We start from the raw sequence: 25,281 nt of genomic DNA, 5'->3' as shown, positions 1-25,281 counted from the left end.
ACGATATGACGCCGGAAGATGAGCCCCTCAGGTCGGAAGGTGTCCAATATGCTACTGGGGATGAGCAGACGGCTAGTACGAGTAGCGCCAGAATGAATGAAGCGGCTGGGCCAAAGCCGAAAGGACGCTCAGTTGTGGAAGTAACTGGTGGCGAAAAGACAGTCCGATGCTGTAAAGATTTTTATTCCATAGGAACCTGGAACGTCAGATCCATGAATCAAGGCAAGCTGGACGTGGTTAAACAAGAAATGAGAAGACTGAACATCGACATTTTAGGAATCAGTGAACTAAAATGGACAGGAATGGGTGAATTTAATTCAGATGACCATCAGGTATACTACTGTGGACAAGAATCTCGCAGAAGAAATGGAGTAGCCTTCATAATCAATAAGAGAGTAGGAAAAGCAGTCTTGGGATACAATCCCCAAAATGACAGAATGATCTCAGTTCGAATCCAAGGCAAACCATTCAACATCACAGTGATCCAGGTCTATGCCCCAACCAGTGCTGCTGAAGAGGATGAAGTTGATCAGTTCTATGAAGCCCTACAACACCTTATAGAAGCAACGCCAAAAAATGATGTGCTTATCATTATGGGGGATTGGAATGCTAAAGTAGGAAGCCAAAAGATAACTGGGATAACAGGCAAGTTTGGCCTTGGAGTACAAAATGAAGCAGGGCACAGGCTGGTAGAATTTTGTCAAGAGAATACAATGGTCATAGCAAACACTCTTTTTCAACAACCCAAGAGACGACTCTACACATGGACATCACCAGACGGTCAACACAGAAATCAGATTGACTATGTACTCTGCAGCCAAAGATGGAAAAGTTCTATACAGGCAATAAAAACAAGACCAGGAGCTGATTGTGGTTCAGATCATGAGCTTCTTGTTGCAAAATTTAGGCTTAAATTGAAGAAAGTAGGGAAAAGCACTAGGCCACTCAGGTACGAACTAAATCATATCCCCGACGAATATACAGTAGAGGTGACAAATAGATTTAAGGAATTAGATCTGATAGACAGAGTGCCTGAAGAACTATGGACGGAGGTTCGCGACATTGTACAAGAGGTAGCAACTAAAACCATCCCAAAGAAAAAGAAATGCAAGAAATCAAAATGGCTGTCTGAGGAAGCTTTACAAATAGCTAAGGAGAGAAGGGAAGTGAAAGGCAAGGGAGAAAGAGAAAGATACACCCAATTGAATGCAGAATTCCAGAGAAAAGCTAGAAGAGATAAGAATGCCTTCTTAAATGAACAGTGCAAACAAATAGAAGAAAACAATAGAATGGGGAGGACCAGAGATCTTTTCAAGAAAATTGGAGATATGAAGAGAACATTTCATGCAAAGATGGGTATGATAAGGGACCAAAATGGTAGGGACCTCACAGAAGCAGAAGAGATTAAGCAAAGGTGGCAAAATTATACAGAAGAACTATACAAGAGCGAGCTTAACATCCCTGATGACCACAGTGGGGTAGTTACTGACCTGGAGCCAGACATCCTGGAATGTGAAGTCAAATGGGCCTTAGGAAGTCTGAGCAACAATAAAGCTAGTGGTGGTGACAGCATTCCAGTTGAACTATTCAAAATCTTAAAGGACGATGCAGTAAAAGTGCTACACTCAATATGCCAGCAAATTTGGAAAACTCAGCAATGGCCACAGGATTGGAAAAGGTCAGTTTACATTCCAATCCCAAAGAAGGGCAATGCCAAAGAATGTTCAAACTACCGCACCATTGCACTCATTTCTCATGCTAGCAAAGTTATGCTCAAAATCCTACAAGCTAGGCTCCAGCAATATGTGGACCGAGAACTTCCAGAAGTACAGGCAGGATTTCGAAGAGGTAGAGGAACTAGAGATCAAATTGCCAACATACGCTGGATCATGGAAAAAGCTAGGGAGTTCCAGAAGAACATCTACTTCTGCTTCATTGACTATGCTAAAGCCTTTGATTGTGTGGAGCACAACAAATTGTGGCAAGTTCTTAAAGAGATGGGAATACCAGAGCATCTTATTTGTCTCTTGAGAAATTTATATGCAGGTCAAGAAGCAACAGTGAGAACTGAACATGGAATCACGGATTGGTTCAAAATTGAGAAAGGAGTTCGGCAAGGCTGTATACTGTCGCCTTGCCTATTTAACTTGTATGCGGAGCACATCATGAGAAAGGCGGGATTAGAGGAGTCACAAATTGGGATCAAGATTGCAGGGAGAAATATCAACAACCTCAGATATGCAGATGATACCACTCTAATGGCAGAAAGTGAAGAGGAACTAAAGAGCCTGTTGATGCGGGTGAAGGAGGAGAGTGCAAAAGTTGGCTTGAAACTCAACATCAAGAAAACAAAGATCATGGCAGCCGGCCCTCTCAATTCCTGGCAAATAGATGGGGAAGAAATGGAGATAGTGACAGATTTTATTTTCCTCGGCTCCAAGATCACTGCAGATGGGGACTGCAGCAAAGAAATTAAAAGACGCTTGCTCCTAGGGAGGAAAGCTATGGCAAATCTAGACAGCATCCTAAAAAGCAGAGACATCACCCTACCAACAAAAGTGCGTTTAGTCAAAGCTATGGTATTCCCAGTTGCAATGTATGGCTGCGAAAGTTGGACCATAAGGAAGGCCGAGCGTCAAAGAATTGAGGCTTTTGAACTCTGGTGCTGGAGAAGACTCTTGCGAGTCCCTTGGACTGCAAGGCGAACAAACCGGTCAGTCCTAGAGGAGATCAGCCCTGACTGCTCTTTAGAAGGCCAGATCCTGAAGATGAAACTCAAATACTTTGGCCACCTCATGAGAAGGAAGCACTCCCTGGAGAAGAGCCTAATGCTGGGAGTGATCGAGGGCAAAAGAAGAAGGGGACGACAGAGAATGAGGTGGATGGATGGAGTCACTGAAGCAGTAGGTGCAAACTTAAAAGGACTCCAGGGAATGGTAGAGGACAGGAAGGCCTGGAGGATCATTGTCCATAGGGTCGCGATGGGTCGGACACGACTTCGCACATAACAACAACAACAACCACCGCTCTCAAAAAGTCTTGCAGCGGTTTACAACACCATAAAACACAAAAAAGCCCCTAAAAACACCCCTTAATACATTAACCAGATAGCGATCAATAAGAGTTCCAATCTCCCCCCCCCCCCCCCCCCGTTCAGCACATGAGTCAAAAGCTCTTTCACAGAGAGCGAAGATCCTGGTCTAACACACATTGAGAAATCCTCTGGTGGTAACACTGAGACCCTGCCCTGGCCTCAACCATATCCCTGGCAGAAGAGCTCCATCATACAGGCCCAGCAGAATGCTGACAACACTGACAGGGCCTTCAGCTCTTCTGGGAGCTCATGCCACCAGGTTGGGGCCAGGGCCGAAAAAGCCCTGACCCTGGTTAAGGCTAGGCCATTTATCTGGTAATGTGACCATATATGGTCATACCAACCTCTCCCACCCAAAATGGCCAATAATCGACCTGGAGGGGGTGGGAAGGGGAGGGGCATTAAGTGAGCATGAACACAGCTCTGCTTCCCAACCATATTCTGCACGATTGTGCCACTTCTGGGGTTTCTCGAGCCTGAATAACATTTCAGGGGTTTCTCAATGATAAAGAAGTTGAGAATGGCTGTGTTAGACTAGAAACAACACCCTAAAATCTTTGAAAAGGAGAAGGATAGACATGTAAACATAAAAATTAAAAGCACCTGTAGAAGAGTCAAACCAATTATCAACCTATTGTATCATTTTCATTGTCAAAAAATACATTTTGTCTCTGTTGTGCAACTTGCCAAAACAACAGCAAGAGCCCTGCCCAGGCTGCACAAGGGAGTTGCTAATGAAACAATGAAATCTTTAAAATCAGCAAGACAGAGTTGTCATAAGTCTTGCAAAGTGGGTATAATCTCTCTCCAACAGAGACATGTTTATAGTGGCAGTTTACCCAGTCATCTTTCAATGTAGCAAGGCTTAATGCCAGATATTTTTGCATCATTTCCAAGGAATTTGTTGCTTTAAAATTAGGATATGTATCTTCATACAAAAGAGGCCCTGAGCAGACAGAACCTGCATTCAAGGGGTCCACTTCATCCTCCTGGACGCTATAGGAAGTGATGTCCCTTCCCCAGTCGTCCTGCAAAATGCAACTCCATTCGATCATTAAGAAGCAAGCCTTCACTTGCTTGCCAAGTTCTCACATAAACGGAAAAGTATTTGATCATCACCAGTTTGGACAGTGGTACGGTATCACCATTGCTTAGGTCTTCAGTGGTATTCAACTCCTCTATTTATTTATTTGTTTGTTTATTTATTAGAATATTTCTATTGTCCCTCTCCTCTTGGTTTACAATAGTTAAAACCTCTTGGGTTTTAGTTCATTGTAGTCCATGGACATCTGGAGGGCCGCAGTTTGACTACCCCTGACTTACAAAATATGGTCACAACTGCATATACAGTCACTCATGCATCTAGGGAGAATTGGGGATACTTCCTGTCTTATCCTGCAAACTTAAATGGACTCCGGGGAATGGTAGAGGACAGGAAGGCCTGGAGGATCATTATCCATGGGGTCGCGATGGGTCGGACACGACTTCGCACATAACAACAACCTGTCTTATCCATATTCCTCAAAGATGGCACTCTCTGGCCAGTTCAATTAAAGAAGTTGGGTTTTATACCCCGTCTCAAAGTCTCAAAGCAGCTTACAGTCGCCTTCCCTTCCTCTTCCCACAACAGACATCCTGAGAGGTAGGTGGCGCTGAGAGATCTGTGTGGAATCAAACTAGCTCTCCAGATAAGAGGCCACTGTTCTTAACCACTATGCCTCTCAAAACCACTACACCTTGATTTTAAAAAGTTCTAAATAAAATAAATATATGCTAATTTCTGAAACGGCAGCTCTGGTGGAGCTTCTTCATATTCCAAAGACTAGAAAATCACTGGGGACACAAGCTGGCTACATAGGCATCTACCAGTTCCATCTCTCTGCTGCATAAGTTCATAGCTGTCCATTCCAAAGAAGCTCTTGAAGATAAATTAGCAAGTTAAAATACATCATTGTGGTTGTTTTTGCTATATTAAAAATTACTGCTTGTAAGCTTGTTTCCTTCCTTTCTATTGTTTGGTCCACATCAGACTTTGCTTGAAGAAAAAGTTGGAAGTTAATTAAAGGAAATGTAACAGCTCATTTATTCTTTTGAACTGAGCTATGATGTTGGAAAAACTTCCTTTTGGAAAAAAAGTCTTGTTACTTTAAGACAAAGCGAGGCAAATGCCTCTTTATAGATCTGTAATCTTTGACCTACAGGAGTTCAGGTGGATTTTCTCATGCACTCCATTTCTGTTGGTACTGGAATCCACCAACACCCCATCCTTTTGAATGATGAACTGGTTGACGAATCAAACAGTTTACCACAAACATCCATTGTGCAAACAGTTGTTTAAGAAAATCCATAACCAGAGTGTCTCTCACAATGGAACTTAGCATTACAAGAAACTCAGGACTCCTGAAAATGACAGCCATGTCTCCACATCCCTTGCCTCCTCTGTAACATATATCAAACATCTCCTGCCTTGTTATCATCACAGTCTGGTTTTCCCCATCCTCAGTCTCAGTCTGTACCAATTCCAGGTAAAAACATTTTGGTTGTCTCTGCCTGAGACCTTGAAGATCTGCTTATCAGTTGGATAATACTTGGTGAGATGATTTGACTCATGCCATTTCGTAACATTTTAAGCAGGGATGTTAAAATTATAGAATGATATCTATAGAATGATATCTACCTCCCCAACATGCTCCAAAACAGAATTACATCCTTCTAAAACAGGGGTAGTCAAACTGCGGCCCTCCAGATGTCCATGGACTACAATTTCCATGAGTCCCAGTAAACACTGGCAGGGGCTCATGGGAATTGTAGTCCATGGACATCTGGAGGGCGGCAGTTTGACTACCCCTGTTCTAAACCCACCAGAGCCAACAGGCTTAGAAGGGTGGGACTCTGCTCCGAATTGCACTGTTGTGCCCTATTGGTCAACACCTCTTGTGTATATTCCAGTATCCCAAATCAGCCTGAATATTCCTGACATACGTTCATATATATATGTACACACACCCCAGACAGGAATTGTAGACAATACAACAATTTCTTTTTTAGCCTCACCTATGGAATATGATGATTCATTAGAAACCAGCCCGAAGGTATGAAGATCGAGCAAGTCCTGGCATCTCTCGCTTTTGAATTACTGTACCCTGATATTTCCCAAGTCTGAGAAATTGCTCCCACAGTCAAAACTCCTCTTGCCTCCTGGAGGTTATTAAAATCCCCTTTGTCAGCTGGCAAAAAGTCGTCTCTGAGAACAATGCACCTGTGAAGAGGCCTCCCAACCCAGACCACTCCCCAATCCTCGCTTTAGAGATAGTCCCCGGGGAACAATATGTTAAAACAAAAGATCATGTGCTGGAAATGTCTGAGAAGCCGTCTCCAGGTGGGAAGAATCTGAGACAGCTATTCATCTTACCATAGCTTGTGTAAATAAATCTGGGGGAACAGGACAAGCCATGCTGTGTCTGGAAATTAAGGCGGATTTCCTAGCTGCAAGTTGCACGGGTGGGATTAAAGCTCTTGGGGAGAGGGGGAAGGAAAGCTGACTCAGCAGTCATAGCAAATAGACCTTTCCCTCTCCTGTTAAAAGACCTGGCTAGCAGTGTAGGCAGGTCTGCCTAGAATCCTTCCCAGGTCTATTCAGTGGGGTTGACTCTCCCCAAAAGTGGTCCTGTAATGAGCCGTAGGCTTGCCAGGTCCTTCTGACCACCTGCAGGAGCACGATTTTCAGATCCAGGTTGGGAAACCACTGGAGATTTGGGGATGGAGCCTGGGGCTCTCTGTCTCTGCCTCATAGAAGAAGGAGAAGAGTTGGTTCTTATATGCTGCTTTTCCCTACCTGAAGGAGGCTCAAAGCGGCTTACACTCACCTTCTCATTCCTCTCCCCACAACAGACACTGTTTCTGGGATGGGGATGGGTGGAGGCAACTAAGGGACTTCAGTGGGGTACAGTGCCGTAGAGTTTACTCTCCAAAGCAGCTATATTTCTCCAGGGGAATTCATTTCTGTAGACTGGAGATGAGTTGTGATGACACTGGTGATGTGCATTGATGAATCATAATACCATTGTGATCATTCTCACACAGGTTATGCGCCCTTGGCTCAAGGCAGTTGGGGACTGAGTTTTTCTCCTGCTTCCTCTTCAGCATGAAGACACATTCATGCACCTTCTGCAGATTTCCAAGTCTTTCTCAAACTTGTTTTCCTTTAAAGTAAGGACTCCCATCCAGTGTCCTGAGGAACTTTGGGGTTAAGTGAGAGCTCCCCAGGAGTTCTGCAGCCTTTCTCATAAATTTGGATAAGAAGAAGAAGAAGAGTTGGTTCTTATATGCCGCTTTTCCCTACCCGAAGGAGGCTCAAAGCGGCTTACATTCGCCTTCCAATTCTTCTCCCCACAACAGACACCCTGTGGGGTGGGTGAGGCTGAGAGAGCCCGGATATCACTGATCGGTCAGAACAGTTTTATCAGTGCCGTGGCGAGCCCAAGGTCACCCAGCTGGTTGCATGTGGGGGAGCGCAGAATCGAACCCGGCATGCCAGATTAGAAGTCCGCACTCCTAACCACTACACCAAACTGGCCACTTACATCACTAGAGACCACTTTCCCTGTTCCTCCACAGGCTGAGTCTCTTTCTCCACAGTGGAATGTGTAAATGGGCAATCAATTGATTGGCTGGTTCCCACATCTTACTTCCTCACCTGCTTCTCTGAAGGGGCCTGGCACCACTCCCAGGGTTCCTCAGAGCCTGAAAAATATTTCAGGGGTTCCTCCATGGGAACTGCTTTAAAGTTTGGCCAGCTACTGTAGGGGTGACAACCTCTCCCCACAACTATATTCCTTCAGCAGCAGTTCCCTCCCTCCACTGCTAAGAATTTTTTTAAAAATTGGCATTAGAATATTATATAGATACTATAATTTTAGTCTGGTGTTGCTTTAAGACATTGGGCGCTAGAACAGGGCTAGGAGGCTGGTCCAAGGGGCTGGGGAAGGCTCGGAGAGCAGGCGGCGAGGCTGGGAACAGGGTTGCTGGGTGGCCATTGTGGCGAGCGTGCGGGCAGGGCACGGGAAGGCTTACCCGGCTGGTGGCTCCCTCTTCAAGCGAGCGGGCTGGCAGAGCGCTGGGAGCAGGCCTGGGACGTTGGCCAAGGGCCTGGGCCAAGCTGTGCACGGCTGGCGATTGGCGCCTTGGCCCCGTAATGACAAGCGGACGGCTCAAGTGGCAGGCGCTTTGCACCTGCCGATTGAGCCCTCCGCTTGTCATTCCAGGGGGAAGGGGCCAATGGGCGCCCTTCCCCATCACGGACAGGACCCACCCCAAGGACCCTTAGCGTTTTATTTATACCGCTTCCGTGGAGCGCTTACAGACTAGCAAGAAAGCCCATTGCAACCAGGAATGTAATGGGTGCTAGGACCCAGGGGACACTGGCAGGTGCAGATATCTCCCCCCCCCCTTGCAGCAGAAGCCGTAGGAGGTAATCAGGGCTGTTTGTAGCAGGGAAATGAGGGCTCGTTTGGGCGACTCTCTGTCTCTGTCTCATAGAAGAAGGAGAAGAAGAGTTGGTTCTTATATGCTGCATTTCCCTACCCGAAGGAGGCTCAAAGCGGCTTACAGTCGCCTTCTCATTCCTCTCCCCACAACAGACACTGTTTCTGGGATGGGGGTGGGTGGAGGCAACTAAGTGCATAGGCTTGCCTTGGCCCTGTTTCTGCAGGCTCTCTTTGGAGTGGTGCTTTTCAATATTGTCTCCCAGAGATGCTTTAACTGGAGAGGCCAAGGGTTGAACCCGGGGGTCTTCTGCATACCAAGAAAAGGCCCACTCCTCAAACACTGGGGGTACCTGGCAAATTGTCCTTATGTTGAAATTTAAAAATATGTATTACAATACTATTTTTGCATTCTATGAAACTTTTTGTTGCTCCATATAGACCATTTTTTTAATCAAGAACCCTCCTGGTCAATGGTGTCCCACTTTACCAATGTTAAAATCTGGTCACCTTACTAAAGCCTGTACTTACCACTTGCTCTACCCTCAAAGCCTCTTACCCTCACTTCTCTACAATACCCTAGCTAAGTTCTGTACTCAGTCACTCATTGGCATTCATTAGGGGCTGCAGCCATTTCAAATACATTTTCACACTTCCAGCTGCCTCTCAGTCAGAAAGTTTAGCTGGAGCTACTGATAACTGTCCACCCACTTCCAGACCTACCATGCAATATTTCCCATAGAGGAGAGGACTGACAGAGGGGGAGGATTGAGGAAAGCATAGATATCTGTTGCTTTCTAGATGTGACCTAGGGGACAAAGCATAGAATTCCAGCACCAATGGTGGATGCATTGCATACTGAGGTAGACACAAGTGGTGGTTGGAAAGCACCGTCAAGTCACAGCCAACCCCACTGGATTTTCAAGGCAAGAGGCATGCAGAGGTGGTTTGCCATTGCCCACCTCTGTGTAGCACCTCTGTGGATTTCCTTGGTTGTATCTCATCCAAGTACTTAGTGGAGCTGACCCTGCTTAGGTTTTAACCAAGATTGGGCTAACCTGGGCCATCCAGGCCAGGCAGATGAAGACACCTTCATACTGTGTAGAGTTCACTAGCCTGTTGGTAAAAAGGTACTGGGACTTACTAGTAGCAGGTTCTTCACATATTCCCCACAAGAATACAACAAGAGGTAATGCTCTGCTTTTTAAAAACAACATACATTTGACAGGGTTCATTATCTCCAAGGCTTTTTATTGCTGTTTGGTTTAGTGTTTAAAAAGCCAATATATCAGTTATTGCCTTAGTTCAAATGCAACATTAGTGGGCACACAAAACAGCAAACATAATAAAACCTGTGAAGAAACCCAAAACAAAACAATCATATCAAGAGATTCTTAGATTGTCATTACTGATGATTAAAGATAGAAAACTGGACAGTGGGTCTTGCGAGAACTAATGTGGCATGGATCACAATGCAGACTCTTCCTCAGATGATACTGAAGACTCAGAAGATGATGGAACTGGCCACTCAACACTCCCACAGGGTGAGGCAGTTGGGACACCCCCAGAAGCTCCAAGAGTCTGAGCCAGCCTGCTCACCAACGGAAATAGCCCTACCTTCAAACTCCTGACTCTAAACCACCTGAGCCCCATTTCTGTGGAAGAGGAAAATTTGGGATTTATACCCTGCTTTTTACTACCCAAAGGAGTCTCAGAAAAGCTTACAAACACATTCCTCTCCCCACAACAGATATCCGGTGAGGTAGGTGGGGCTGACAGGGCACTGTGAGAACACATCTAAGAGAACTGTGACTGGCCTAAGGTCAGCCAGCTGGCAGTGTGTGGAGGACGAGGGAATCAAACTTGTTCTCTAGCAGCTGTACTGGCTACCAGTTGAATACCAAGTTCAAGGTAATGTTTGTAACCTTTAAGGTCTTGTGCCTTGGGAACCTAGGATTACCTGAGGGACCGCCTCTCCAACTATGTCCCAGAAAGAGTGTTGCACGCTATACATTCCAACTGGTTGGCAATCCCCAGTCTCAAAGAAGTGCAATTCTCAGCTCCAGCCTGGCGGAATGAGTTGCCAGCTGAGATCAGGGCCCTATCGGAGCTGACAAAGTTCAGAAGGGCCCGCAAGACGATACTCTTCCAGAACATACATGGTTAAGGCTAATTGAAATCTGGACATAAAATCAATGCCAGAACTTATATGGCCCATGTGGCCAGAGTTGGAGCACTCAATAGGGTTTTTATCTTTAATATTTTAAAATTCTTGTTTGTAAATGTTTTTATCTTGACTCTGTACATGCTTTTACTGATGTTATCCATCCTGAGCCTGTTGTCAGGGAGAGGTGGCCAATAAATCTAATCCCATGCAGCCAGCTGGGTGACCTTGGGCCAGTCACAGTCTTGTTAGTGCTGTTCTCACAGAGCAGTTCTGTCAGGGCTTTCTCAGTCCCACATACCTCACAGGGTGCCTGTTGTGGGGAGAGGAAGAGAAGGTGATTGTAAGCTGCCTTTAGACAATTTTGGATAGTGAAAATTGGGGTATAAAAACAAACTCGTCTTCATAACAATGATAATAATAACCTGGTTCTCTCTTTTGGAGATCTTCTATCCCAGGGTTCCCTGAAAAGTGGAAATAATGATAAATCAAATCAATTTAAGCTTGCAGTGAATATATATGTTCAGCATGTGCAGCCTGTATGCTCCTGAAACTCAATGGTACCGTCCCAATTAATATCAGTGGTTGGAGACTGCACCCTTTATATATGTCAGTGTGAAATCAGAAAATTTACTGAAAAGATGTGTAATCAATTCAACTATTGGCAGCAAACCTGAATGAAAACACTTATGCACACTGAAGGTGCTTATGAATTGGAACAAAAACAGTTCAGGTGAAATCCCATAAATCCTCCATAACATTCGTGCTACCAGTTGATCCCTCTTGACAGCAAATATTGAATTTCATGTTCTTGGATCAAATGGCATATCTAGTTGTAAAGGAAGGGATTTTCAATGTTCTAAAAATACTTCCTTTAAAGACAACAAAGATCTTGTTAAAAATATATCCTTGCCTTAAAAGTTACATATTTGAGAAAGCTTATGTTCCTAGTTCAACTATCAGTCCACTGTTTTGTGAAAAAAAGTTGCTTAGCTACATCTAGCATGCACTCAGCTTTTGGAAATACCTCCACAACTGCAGTAGGTAATGATTAAAGCAGGGGTGGCCAAACTGTGGCTCTCCAGATGTCCATGGACTACAATTACCATGAGCCCCTGCCAGCATGCATGGACATCTAGAGAACCACAGTTTGGCTACCCCTGGATTAAAGAATAAAATTTCTGTCAAGGTTGATAGTTTTCTGTCAAGGTTGAAATACTAGTGAGTTTTAAAAAATAAACGCCATTTAGTTCCCCACTTAAGAAATAAGTAATACAACACAACAGTTTAAAATAAATAGGAAATTTTAAGGCATGATCCACCACAATGGCATGAGACTTTCAGGCTTCGTCACCATTCACACTTGGGAAGAAAAAAAAGAAGAACATCCTGAATATGATCTATTTTATCAAAGCGCTAACCATGCTGCAACATTTGAATACGTAAAGGAAAACAAAAAAGCATGATCAAAATAAACACGTTTATAACAACAGATAACTCCAAATTATTACATGGCGAAATTCAGCTTTCTCTGGCTCTCTTATGGCACCTTCTGACAAATGCGGGAGTTTCAAAAATCCAATGCAAATGGTGGGACCTGTTTCAAGTTCAGGCAAAACCAAAGTCAGAAAGGTACTGAGTTCCAATCACGGACAAATACATCGTAGACCTCTAAACAGAGGCAAGAATCCATTCAGGAGCTCCAACATTCGGCCATTCTCCAGTACTTTTGCAGCCGGCGGCCTTGGAAAGGGGAGCTTCCTAAAGACGTGATGTGAAAGCATAACGGAGCCCTTGGGTAGAGAAGTGCTTCCTGCGGAGTTCGGGATTGCACATGCTGGAGTGGTGGTCAAAAGCAACATGACCACCAGACCCGACGAGGGCTCTTCTGCTTGTTATGTTGCGCATACATGTGTCATTCAAAATAATCGTAGAAATGAAGAGAGATGGTCTCCTCCATCGGTAACACACTTCTCTCTTGTGCAAGTTTTTGTTTGGTTTTTTCGTTTCACTCAACCAAAATTAAGGCCTGGGCAATGTGAAGGAGGATGGGGAAGATCACGATTGCATTTCCGAAAATGATTCTTCCCTTCTTTGTCCCTGTAGCTCTTCCTTGCTTCCTTTCTGCTGTCAGATAGAAGCGTCCATGTGCTCTTGCCTGGCAAGCCGAGGGGTTCCGATGGGCCTTGCCGAATGCGTGCGCAGCTCTTCCACTGTCTCAAGCAAGGCCTTCCTCTCCAGCTCTAGGGCGAGAACCGTCTGCTTCAGTTTACTCTCGCAGTTCAGCAGACTTCCAACCATGACCTCTAGGTTTTGTATTTTCCCATTGGCCACCTGAAATAAGGAAAAGAGTGTGTGCGTTTGAGAGGAAATATGAAAAAAATACTGACTTACGTGGAATGCACACATACTTCGCTCTGTATTGTACTTTGGGGAACATCACCGTTTTATTTATTTATTTGTTTATTTATATTTATAGCCTTATGAGCCTCTTGTGGTGCAGAGTGGTAAGGCAGCAGACATGCAGTCTGAAAGCTTTGCCCATGAGGCTGGGAGTTCAATCCCGGCAGCCGGCTCAAGGTTGACTCAGCCTTCCATCCTTCCGAGGTCGGTAAAATGAGTACCCAGCTTGCTGGGGGATAAACGGTAATGACTGGGGAAGGCACTGGCAAACCACCCCGTATTGAGTCTGCCATGAAAATGCTAGAGGGCGTCACCCCAAGGGTCAGACATGACTCGGTGCTTGCACAGGGGATACCTTTACCTTTACCTTTATTTATAGCCTTAGATCTATTTAATAATTGGCAGATGAATATCAAATTCAACGTGAGGGTCTCTTTGGCACACCCTAGTATAGGGGTAGTCAAACTGCAGCCCTCTAGATTTTGCATTTGCTGGCAGGGGCTCATTGGAATTGTAATCCATGGAATCTGGAGGGCTTCAGTTTGACTACCCCTGCCCTAGTTTGTCCAAGAGAGAAAAAACAATAGTGGGGCTACACAGATATTAGTTTGCTTGTTTCTCCAGTGACTCCTTTTGAATTTAGAGAAGGGATTTCCAGCCTCTGGGGGTCCATGGCCTTCCCAATCCTGCTTTAAAAGATTCGGCCACAAGCTTGGGAACTGGCCGCCTCCACCCAGAAGGCCCAGTGGACAGGGATAGGCTTGGAGTGTCAAAATCAAAGGTGGGGGGAGTTGGTTGTGGTGTGGTATTGGGGGGGGGGGAGTCTGGGCTGTCTTCTCAGCTCCTGCCCTTCTTTCTGGCCTACACGAGACAGAACAGCCATAGTAGTAGTCAAGGGCCAAATTCCTTAATGAGATCTTACAGGATTCTAACCTTCCCTCTGTTGCTGAAAAGACAATCTATCTTTTATCTGACCATGTTGATAATGTAACATATAAAAGGGCTCTATTTGCTTTGGCTGCGAGGAAAATAAGGGTCAACGTTATTGCCGTTGTGAGCCTCTTGTGGCGCACAGTGGTAAGGCAGCCGTCTGAAAGCTTTGCCCATGAGGCTGGGAGTTCAATCCCAGCAGCCGGCTCAAGGTTGACTCAGCCTTCCATCCTTCCGAGGTCAGTAAAATGAGTAGCCAGCTTGCTTGATGGGGGGTAAACGGTAATGACTGGGGAAGGCACTGGCAAACCACCCCGTATTGAGTCTGCCATGAAAACGCTAGAGGGCGTCATCCCAAGGGTCAGACATGACCCAGTGCTTGCACAGGGGATAACTTTACCTTTACCTTATTGCCGTTAAGGCAGGCCTCTAAAACTCTTGCCCTTTGGTAACCATGTATGCTGTTTCAGTTCTTTGGTCTTAAATATTATATTTTATATAGTTCTTTTTATTCTATTTTACTATTTATAAATTTGTATTTTATATTTTGTAAAAGCCTATGGCTATATGCAAATAAAATTATCTATTATTACTAGGAGTAGTAAAGGTGGGGGGAGAGAGTGAAAGGAGAGTGAAAGGCGTGGGTGATGATGGTGACACGGCACTTCTGGAAAGGGCGTGGCAGGAGGACGTGGACAGTTCACAGCAAATCCGGGGATCCTTAAAGCCTGAACATTTATTTCAGGGACTCCTCCATGGTCAAAAGGTTGGTTTAGAGCAGGGGTAGTCAACCTGTGGTCCTCCAGATGTCCATGGACTACAATTCCCATGAGGCCCTGCCAGCATTTGCTGGCAGGGGCTCATGGGAATTGTAGTCCATGGACATCTGGAGGACCACAGGTTGACTACCCCTGGTTTAGAGGATAAATGTAATTGCATTGTACTCTGGCCACAAATGAATAAATGGTGTTAAAACCTGCACACTCCCCCAATCATTGAACATCCAGCATCTGGGAGAGTGTAGTGTTTGGCTTGCCTTACCGCCCCCCCTCAACACTGCACCTGTCAGACCAATGACTCCTCAGTGCAAGTAAATCACATTTTGTCTATGTTTTCCCCTTCCAAATCTTGATTATTTAAACTCTACACTGACTCAATCCTGCAGCTTAATAACAGAGACGAAAAGATGAGAAAGCTAATAAATCTATGCAAGATTGACTAATACGTGTATGAATTTATTAACCGAGGCATTTTAATTAAGCTTAATTAATTAAGTGTGGTTGATCCAGAGAGGGGCTGCCTAGGAACTTCACTGAGAGTGAGTGAGTGAAGGAGACATGAATCATGGCTCAGACCATCCAAAGTGGAGTCTGCCAAGAACTGATCAATTGGCGTTTTGCCTCCCCAGAGTTAGAACTTCCAGTCCTGGCAGCACTAAGTTGAATGGTCTTGCCTTCCTGCTTTTTGAATTTTTACTTTGACCCCCAAATTCAGAAAAATCTCAAAACAGGTAAAACAAGGTCAGACTTACTTGGTTTTCTGTGCAGGCACACATGCGGCTCTGCTTGTGCAGCTCTGCCACAGGCCTGTGCAAGCGCAGTTTCATCTGGGACCGCACAGAAAGCCTAAAGATGAACAACCCGCTTCATCCCAATACCCACCCACCCACCCCCAGGATAGTCTTTCCATTATTTATTTAATTTATTTGTACCTCGCCTTTCTCCGCAAGGGGGACCCAAGTCAGCTTATCATTATCTTCTGTCATCACAACGACCCGGTTGAGGTACGTCAGCTGGAGAGTGTGTGGAGAGTGTGTGAATGGCTCAATCACTCAGCAGGCTTTCATAACATGAGTAGGGCTTCGAACCTAGTCTGATTTCCCAGATCCTACTCTAACCCAGCAGCCCCCAATCTTTTGAAGGCCGGGGATTGGTCTATGGGGGGGGGGGAGACGGAGGCCCGGGCGCCGGTAGGCGCAAATGCGCACGTGCAGCAGCTCCGCCTGCATCCACCCCGCAGCGCGACGCTTGCCGGGCCTTGAGCGAAGCGGCCGATTCACTCAAGGCCCGGCAAGCGCCGCGCTACATGGGGGAAGAGGCACCTCACTCCCCCTGGTGCGGCCCAGTGCCGAGGCTTTCACAGCCCGGCACCGGGCCGCGGCCTGGGGTTGGCGACCCCTGCTCTAACCTACTACACCACATGTTACTGGAATAAACATCTGATCTACAAATAGTTAAAGATACCCACTTCCGTTAGACTTAAAAAGGCGACATTTTATAACTGCTACAGGTAAAAGCAAGATTCCCCTATGATTGTGGGTATCTCAGGGAGTACCGGTAGCGGCCAGTTCCCTAGCTTGTGGCTGAGTCCATAAAACGCAGGAGGGGAAAAGCCACGGACCCCCTCCAGAGCTCCATGGACCCCTGCTTGGGAATCCCTGATTTAATCGTACCAATACTGCTATTTGATTTTGATTTTCTGAAAACCCTATTTGGGAGCCAATTTGTGGTTTGGTTGAAAAACAGGGCAGAACTACAGCTTCCATAGAAATGCACTGTTAAATGAGAAGACTGAAATCTTAGAAAATCTTAAAATAAATTAAATTATGGCCACCTGATTTCCTGCAGAGCACCAACAAAGGCTCCTTCAGCTGGGCAGATGTTTTCAAAATAATAAATGTAAAAAATCCCCCCGGTGATTATTTCCAGATGTAAATAAACTGACGAATCAGCATTTATTGCCTGCATGCATATTGTAACATCGAATGCACACTGTTGAGATTAAATTTTTAATTTTTTCAAGAAGCATTTTTTTAAAATCATGTTTGCCTCCATAACAAGATAACATACCTACTTCTCCATGAAACTCCCTGAGGCCATTCACTCCCTGTTAGCCTAACATATCTCGCCGGGGTGTTAGGAAGATAAAACTGAACAGGAAGAACTACTTATATGGCTAGGGTTGCCAGCCTTTGGATTCACTGGGCAATCTCCTGCTATTCCAATTGATCTCCAGACGACAAGATCAGTCCCCCTGAAGAACATGGCTGCTTTGGAGGAGGGACTCTCTGGCATCATACCCTGATGAGGTCCCCTCCCTTCCCCAAACTCCGCCCACCTCAGGCTCCACTTCCCAAAGCTCCGGGTATTTCCCAGCATGCAACCCTGAACGCCTGGTGGGAAACAGCAAGACAGAAATGTAGATTCGATAAGATAGGGGGGGGGGGAACACAAAATTATACCTGCAGCTCTTCAAGGAGGTCAAAGTTTTGTTTACGTAAACTACTGTTTGCTTTTTCTAATTTATCCATCCTCTGATTGTCATTGAGGGACGAATCAATCAGTTCATCCTGAAGGACATGATATTCAACTTCATATGCTTGCAGCTGTTTGGAGATATCCATCTCAAATACCTGTGATGTATGCAAAATGGAAGAGGTTCTTCATTATTTTATTTTGGTCAAGGGATAGCTCAGCCACCTTGGTGTAGTGGTTAGGAGAACTGGCAAGCCAGGTTTGATTTTGCACTCCCCTACATGCAACTAGCTGGGTGACCTTGGGCTTGCCACGGCACTGATAAAACTGTTCTGACCGAGCAGTGATATCAGGGCTCTCTCAGCCTCACCTGCCTCTAAAAACCTTATTGAGAAATACATGGATACATTCCCCCCAGAACATGAATAAGCAGCATATGACCTGATAATTTAATAGTTCTTCATAATACCTGCTTTCATACCTGGTTAATGGTCTTTTCCATCTGTACCAAGCCCAGGTTTGGAAGAGTACATTTAATGAAATCGACAATGGTTTCCAAGCTTTCGTGCTGCAGAATCAAGGGTTTATGACTTCCCAGAAGGCTCAGAGCCACTTTAAATATAACTTCTGAACCTTGGAGAAACAGCATGTCTGAAAAGCAGGGGGAGGGGCGAGAGAAAAAGAAAATAACTGTGTTATGACATAGTAATAATTTTTTATTGGACTTGTCCACAGCGAATGGTTTTACTTGTACGTTTCTGTAAGGCACTCTTTCTCCGGGACAGTGGATAAAGTACTGGACTTGGGTCTTGGAGACCTAAACCAAAAACTTTGCTCAAAGATATAGCCCATTTTGGACTGATCATGCTTTCCTTTGGGCTAATCTTCCTCATGGGTTTGTTGAGAGGGGAAAAAATCGGGTAACCCCCTGTACTTTGTCATGAGTTCTACGATACTAACACACAGTTATATGCCACTTTTCCCTACCCGAAGGAGGGAGCCTACCAATTGCCTTGGAGAGCCAACAAACAGGGCATGGGACTGAGACCTTCTGCTATTGCCTCCTAGCAGCAGCATTCAGAGGTTTGTGCGGAAGTTCCCTACGGAGGTTGTTCCACTATCCATGTTACATGATGTAAATGGCTAGTTTTTGACAATGGTTGAGTTTAAGGTTACAAAGGATTATTTTAAGGGCAACCCTTGTAAAGTGCACTGCAGTAGTCTAGCAATGAGGAAATGGATGCCTGTCTATGTAATTTACCCGCTTCCATCAGTTGTGTTGACAAACACCCACCTGCTCGTGACAAACCATCCTTAAATGATTTGCCATCTATTCGTAAAAAATACCAGATGCCTTTGTTTTCAGTGGACAAAACTTAGTTCCACCAAGGCTTCTAGTCAGAAAGCCAATGTGACCAAAATTTAAAAACTACACAGAGTATGAGAGAACCAGTGAAGAGTGATGCTTAGGAGTGTAGTCAAGAGGAGCAACATATACACAACATGCCTCACTGTGAAAGATGCCATATGAGCACACAAGTTGGACCGGTTGCCTTGCTCCTAATACAAAACACCGAAAGTTTAAACAAAAGGCCAATTGTTTTAAGAACAGATCCAGTCCAACAGCTTACTGCAAAATGGGCAGTGGGCCAGCAGCCACGCCGTATGGAGATCCAAATAAATGTCAGCATGTCGAGAAGACTTTGGGACTTAAAAAAAAACCAAAACAAATTATCTACAATCTTGGAACAGAGAAAACATTGTTTCCGTGGAGTTTCTTCTACTACTGAGCAAGTAAGAGGTTTTAAAATAACATCTCTTTGTTGCACAGGGCCCTCATATACGAGGGTGTTGAAAGTTCATGCAGGGAGAAGAAAAGGCAAACAAAGAGGTTTTGGAACTTCAGCGCATGATCTGGTCCCTCCAGCCCACACCACCAATTTTCAACTGATGATACTACAAGAAGCACAGCAGAGAAGATAAGCTGATCTCCTAGGGTTACTATCCTATTAGCCTTAAGCCTCCATGTGTAAGGGCTGTGGCTCCATGGTAGAACATCGGCTTGATTCCAGGTGCAATCCCCATCATCTCCAGACAGAAGGATCAAATGGTAGATGATATGAGAGACCTCCACCTTGAAACCTGGAGAGCCACTGCCAGTCTGAGTAGACAGTACTGACCTTAAATGCATTGTCTGATTCAGCATAAAGTGGATTCATGTGTTCAATATGGGGGAGCAATGAACATGACCTACTTTCTTGGGTTATTTAAGTACTACCAAGACTGTGGTTTGGATTCGTCTTCGATTTCGGGGGTGAGGGGGGGGTGAATCTTTACTTATTTTCCCCTAATGGAAGACTCCCCACCAACCCTCCAAATATTCCTGTCCCTCAAATCAACATTTCATGGAGTAGGTAGGGTTTCTACCGGAGGGGTGAAGAATCACCTGTGGAAATCTAGGTGGGATCCAATCCTACATCTGGGAGTTCTTTAAAGACTTTCATACTGTACCCCAGGAAGGATGCTGACTGTTGTCCTCCAACTGTTGTTAAGTGATTTATATTTAATTTTACTGTTTATTGTTGACAGGCAGGTGGGCACTTTTTGGGCACCGAATAACGACGCTACTCACCACTTTTATTGGCAAAACCGGCCACAGCTTTATTAACCTGGAGTGTTGGTGGGGCATAGGGAAGAGCCTTTCTTGTGGTCAGCCGACCACACCCCAACCCGCTCTTCCTAGCGGCATCCTGGAATCCCTTTCCTTCTCCCAGCCGGGAGTGAGGATTCCTAGCCACTAGGGTCCTTATCTGGGAAGTGTCACCCACCCGAGGTACCGCAGGGGGCGCACACCTCCGTTGGTCCAACCTCGGGCCACCCGGCTGCATGAACTACCAGCCCTTTCCCCCAAGGGTCAGGTGCTCATGCCCAGCCACCTCTTAAGAGGCCCCACCTGGGAGACGGGCACACTCCGTACTCCCCCAAAACTCTGGCTCTCCCTATGCCACCCCGCCCGCTGTGACGTAGAATTAGAAAAACAGAACCGTATTACGTGAAATATCCAACTCAACCAAACATCAGCAACCCCTTTCCTTATGCTCCTCCCCCTCGGCTTTTATGTATGTAGTCATGTATTTTGAAGGGGAGGGTGGGAGGGAAATCTTCCGTCCCCGGCAGCTCCACGCGGCTAATGAGGCGGGCTGGCGCACGTGGCCCTATTTATTGCCCGCCTCATTAGCCATGCGCCGCACGCTCTGCGGCTTGCCGCTCCCGACGTGCCTTGGCACGTCATCCCCCGGCGTCTGCTGGTGCCGGCTCCCCCGCCCGTCAATAGGCGGCCCGGGTAAGTCTCGGCCTTATTTTCTACTGGCTTTCAATTGTACGCTGTCCTAAGATGGCTGTGCCAAGGAGGGACAGTTCTATACATTCAATAAATTAAATCAAATGCCTCACCCTTTTGTGCCTGCAAGCAATTTTGTAATGTTGAAACACTATGGTAGGCCCAACCACAAAATGGCTGCCATAGGAGGTGGAGCCAACCACAAATAATAGTAATTATTCAACATTTCAGGCAGAAGCTCTGCTTAACAGACAGCCCTTCAAAATGAACATATGTAAAATGTTTTCTTCCTTACAGTTTACTTTCAGTTATGCAGTGAAAATCCTCATGCTGAAGTTGATTTTTTGAAATCTGAAAAGCCAATAAGATCTTCACAAGCCAATCACAAGCCCTGCTGAGTGAAAACCCCACATGGCCTCAACAGCTTTATAAAAATATTTGGTGAGTACTGGGAAAGATGCCAGTGGATGCCATGGTGCCTACAAACATCACACTGGGGACCCTTGCTCTACACAAAGTATAAGACAAATGAGAAGACAGAGGGGTCAGAATGTTATAAACTGTATGTTTTATTGCATACTGAATTTCATTCCTTGCTGGACTGTGAGAACAGAACACACTATGTTGTCAGCTGATGGAAAGACTCTAGATTAGTTGATTTTCTGAATTAGCCAGGATCAAAACAACGTATCTTTAGTCCTCAAGAAACCCACTGTCCTGTGAACTTGTGGTGCTTTAAAGACTAGCAAATATGGCATAATTTTTCATGGACCAGAATCCACTTTATCAGAGCAAGTAAGTTCTTCAGGAAACGAAACAGTGAGATGCAAACAAAATGAGGAAAGCACATTAATGTTTTTAAAATAAAACAAAAATTATCCAAGGTTAGAAAGATGTTCCAAAACACAAAGTATATTCATTCATATAACATATGCTTTAGTTTATTGGCATTCAAGCAGGACACTGATTAGTAGTGCCAGCAATTCTTTTATTATGCATGGCTAAGAAAAAGACTGTCAAAACACAATCTCAATGTGTTACACTTGGAACGTTGACCTGATTCCATACCTAAGCAGACTTGTCTGTAAAATTAGCAGATTTAGAGGCAGATTAGGGCTGCCGCCAAATTCTGTTAGCTTCAGAATTTGGCTCAAAATATGCAGCTCTGTCAAAATTTCCACCTCAAATTATAAGAAGCCTTGGTGGTATCAGAATGTGCCTTCAAGACATCGTTGATGTATGTCGACCCCTGGTGGAGTTTTCAAGGCAAGAGACACTCAGAGGTGGTGAGTTCTCCATCTTTGGAGGTGGTGAGTTCTTGGGAGATGGTGGGTTCTCCATCTTTGGAAATTTTTAAACAGAGGCTGGATAGCCATCTGACGGTGAGACTGATTCTGTGAAGGCTCAAGGGGGTGGCAGGTTCCAGTGGATGAACAATAAGGTTTTGAGTGTCCTGCATAGTGCAGGGGGTTGGACTAGATAGCCCAGGAGGTGACTTCCAACTCTATTATTCAATGAATCTATGGTTTGCCATTGCCTGCCTCCTTGTCATGAGCCTGGTATTCCTCAGAGGCCTTACCACTCCCCCCCCAACAACCACCCCAAACAACGATGCTTTTGTGGAACCCACTTCATTAGTTCATAAATAATACTATACTTTCAAATATATTTTTTCAAACCATATCCCTGTTGGCTCTTACTATCCTGTTTTAAACAACAGCTAATTCTTCTTTCATCACAATTCTTCAAATCCTTCCCCAGTTACTGAGAGATATTTTATAGACAGCCCCCACATTAATTCAAAACATGCATCATGTGCTTTTGCTGTCACAGCAACAACCATTCTGTACATTGTTATTTTAACCATTCCTTCTTTCACCAAAACACCTACCACATTCACAATGTGACCCCTCTATCATAAATGGTGAAGACATGCTATGTTTCAAAGTCAAAAGCACAACAAGCTATCCAAGATTAACAGACGCTGTTACTGCCCACTATTACCACTCTGAATGTCTATAAGAATGAGATTATGGTCTGTCCTCAGAATTTTCATAAAATCCTTATGTTGCATACAATACAAGAAAAATCATTAGTTATGGCTACAGGCCAGTTGTGTTAATTAATCAATACGTACTTTTAGATTGGCCAATTTATGGATGGCATCAAACAGTATTGAATAAAATTAAGTCAAATGACAAAATAAGCAGATACACTAGAAACATCTGGTAAAAAGGTATCCCCTGTGCAAGCACCGAGTCATGTCTGACCCTTAGGGTGACGCCCTCTAGCGTTTTCTTGGCAGACTCAATACGGGGTGGTTTGCCAGTGCCTTCCCCAGTCATTACCGTTTACCCCCCAGCAAGCAAGCTGGGTACTCATTTTACCGACCTTGGAAGGATGGAAGGCTGAGTCAACCTTGAGCCGGCTGCTGGGATTGAACTCCCAGCCTCATGGGCAAAGCTCTTAGACGGCTGCCTTACCACTCTGCGCCACAAGAGGCCCAGAAACATCTGGTACTTGAAGACAAATACCTGCATTTACTGTACTATGACTTATTGAGAACTGCTTGTGTTCTTTTATCAAGTACCCTTCTTTTAAAGGAAAAGGAAAAACCTCTTGAGTGACAAACATGCTATATCCTAAGCAATACCTGACAAGCAGATCTCACACAGGGTCCTAAGTTATCCCTGATCATAAGAAAGACTCACCAAACACTCTGGCCACAAATCCCAGGGGGAACTGAGAAGCAAACATTGTAAGAAACCATGGGGCAGCATATAGACTAGGTCCAATTTCATGTGCTTCAAAATGATTGTAGAGGTCTCTGTGGTAATCGTGCAGGAGCCGAGAAAGTTGATACATCTGGATCTGCAAGTGAAAACAACAAATGAAACGGGAATGCAGAGTTACATCCACAGTTCTTAAGATGTTGCTTGTTAATCACTGTTGGTCCAGGAGGCACCTTTATGTAAGTCAAAAAGACAAAGAGAAGGTGACAGGGAAATTTAAGATGTTACAAGTCACGGCCAGTTCATATCCTACAGTAGACTTTCTCAACCAAGGTTTTTTGAAACTTTGGGGTTTCTTGATGCCTCTTGAAGAACCTCCTGAATGGGTGGGAGTTAATTCATTTTAAATATAGTTTTTAAATTTGTTAAACTTTTATTGGTCGATATGGTCATGTCCACCCACTTACCCAACCCAAAATGGCCAATGCTGGGTTTGGAGGGGGTGGGTTTGTACCCTTTTTAGGAACCGTTGGCTCTGACTGTTTTTAACATGCTCCTTGGTTAATACGTTTCAAGGAGATTCCCTATCTGTTTCTACACAGTGCCCTGAACACAACATCTGGTCACTAAATTTCTGTCTAGGGTACTTTCCTTTAGTAGATGCGATATTCTTTTTTTAATTCATTGCACAAGATCATCTTGTCGAAGGAGCTCTGAAAGGGAAAGCAAGTAAAGCATCCTTTTGAACAAAACACAAGCAGGGCCCCTCACCTGTAAAATGGTCATGTCGGGTCGATATTGTTTCCTAAGGCCCATGTCAAACATGAAGAACTTCAGCATCCTGAAAGCCTCTTCTTCAGTCATATGAAGCAACAGCACGCCGGCCACAAAGCTCAAGCCCTGGCAGTAGCCCACTTCTGGGTCCAGGAGGGAATAGGCCTTCAGGATATTATAGAGAGACAGCTGCCCTGCTCCAAGCTGGGCAGAGAAATACGGGTGGGTTGGAAAGGTGCGCCCTGAGAAAACAAACCCAAGTTGGGAATACAAACATCCTCAAGAAAAAGGGAGTCAGGCAAATCGAGAATACATTTCCAACTGCTTCTCCTAAGATACTAGTGAGTCATTGTTTTAAAGTCACTAAGAATTTGAACTCTAAATATAAATATCACTAGCTTCAACTAGCTTCAAAGCCCGTTCTCAAGAACGGGCCTTGAAAGGGTCCCCTCCCCTGGCCAGGCAGCAAAGGGGGCTTTGGACCACAGCTGCAGCCGGATCAATTGGGGGTGGGGGGCTGGCAAGCTCATTAGCAGGCCTAGGACAGAGCTCCTTAGAAGGCAGTCAGCAGACCGGGAGGCTCTCATTAGCAGTCCCTGCTTAGCAGGCCCTCGTTAGCAGGCCCAGCCAACAGGCCAATAGGCCCTCGTTACCAGGCCCTGTTTAGCAGGCTGGGAGGCCCTCATTAGCAGGCCCTCCACCACTACCTTTTGCCCAGGGCTCTCTCCCCTTACCTGCTGCTGGCTCTAGGCACTGAGGCACGTCTGAGAGCAAAGAGACTAGAGTCCAGGGACGGAGGACAGGAGCTGTAGGAGCAGGGCCAATTAGGGTGCAGCCAGCTACACCCTGATTGGCCCTATTCCAACTTGGACAGCTGGACACATTCCACCCCCCCCCCAGGCTGTTTCACAAATATATAGAGGAACCATGGATAAGGATATGCCTTCTTTGGCCAGACAGGAGCATCTGTTTGTATCCAGTTTTTTACTACTTGAAGGAGTCTCAATGTGGCTTCTAATCATCTTCCCTTCTTCTCCTCACAACAGACACCCCCATGAGGGATGTTGGGCTGAGAGAGCTCTGAGAAAAATGGGACTGGCCCAAGGT

At 45.2% G+C, this 25,281-nt stretch overlaps 1 protein-coding gene and 2 long non-coding RNA genes across 13 annotated transcripts in view; 1 reads left to right on the top strand and 2 right to left on the bottom strand.

Annotated features, from left to right (window-relative positions):
• LOC143819750 (uncharacterized) overlaps positions 1–7,083 on the bottom strand; it is a 79,855-nt gene extending 72,772 nt beyond the window's left edge. For both annotated transcript variants that reach the window (XR_013225079.1, XR_013225080.1), the window contains exons 1-2: positions 6,961–7,083; positions 6,149–6,292 (exon numbers count right to left, since the gene is read on the bottom strand). This is a non-coding gene — a long non-coding RNA (uncharacterized LOC143819750). The remainder of the gene's footprint in view (positions 1–6,148; positions 6,293–6,960) is intronic.
• The window catches only part of LOC143819749 (uncharacterized), a 36,533-nt gene that overhangs the window by 5,009 nt on the left and 6,243 nt on the right, over positions 1–25,281 (top strand). For all 4 annotated transcript variants that reach the window (XR_013225078.1, XR_013225077.1, XR_013225076.1 and 1 more), the window contains exon 4: positions 20,966–21,109. This is a non-coding gene — a long non-coding RNA (uncharacterized LOC143819749). The remainder of the gene's footprint in view (positions 1–20,965; positions 21,110–25,281) is intronic.
• Positions 12,028–25,281, bottom strand: part of LOC143819747 (TBC1 domain family member 1-like) — a 40,905-nt gene continuing 27,651 nt past the window's right edge. For all 7 annotated transcript variants that reach the window (XM_077301674.1, XM_077301675.1, XM_077301678.1 and 4 more), the window contains 5 exons: positions 24,172–24,416; positions 23,380–23,539; positions 17,810–17,979; positions 17,316–17,486; positions 12,028–13,075 (listed from right to left, as the gene is read on the bottom strand). In XM_077301674.1, coding sequence (XP_077157789.1) covers positions 12,872–13,075; positions 17,316–17,486; positions 17,810–17,979; positions 23,380–23,539; positions 24,172–24,416 — 950 coding nt within the window. In that variant the 3' untranslated portion in view covers positions 12,028–12,871. The remainder of the gene's footprint in view (positions 13,076–17,315; positions 17,487–17,809; positions 17,980–23,379; positions 23,540–24,171; positions 24,417–25,281) is intronic.

Source organism: Paroedura picta, chromosome 10 (genome assembly GCF_049243985.1).
Source record: "Paroedura picta isolate Pp20150507F chromosome 10, Ppicta_v3.0, whole genome shotgun sequence".
Lineage (NCBI taxonomy): Eukaryota > Metazoa > Chordata > Lepidosauria > Squamata > Gekkonidae > Paroedura > Paroedura picta.
The sequence above is the reverse complement of the archived record's forward strand: the minus strand, read 5'-3'. Positions and strand labels throughout refer to the sequence as shown.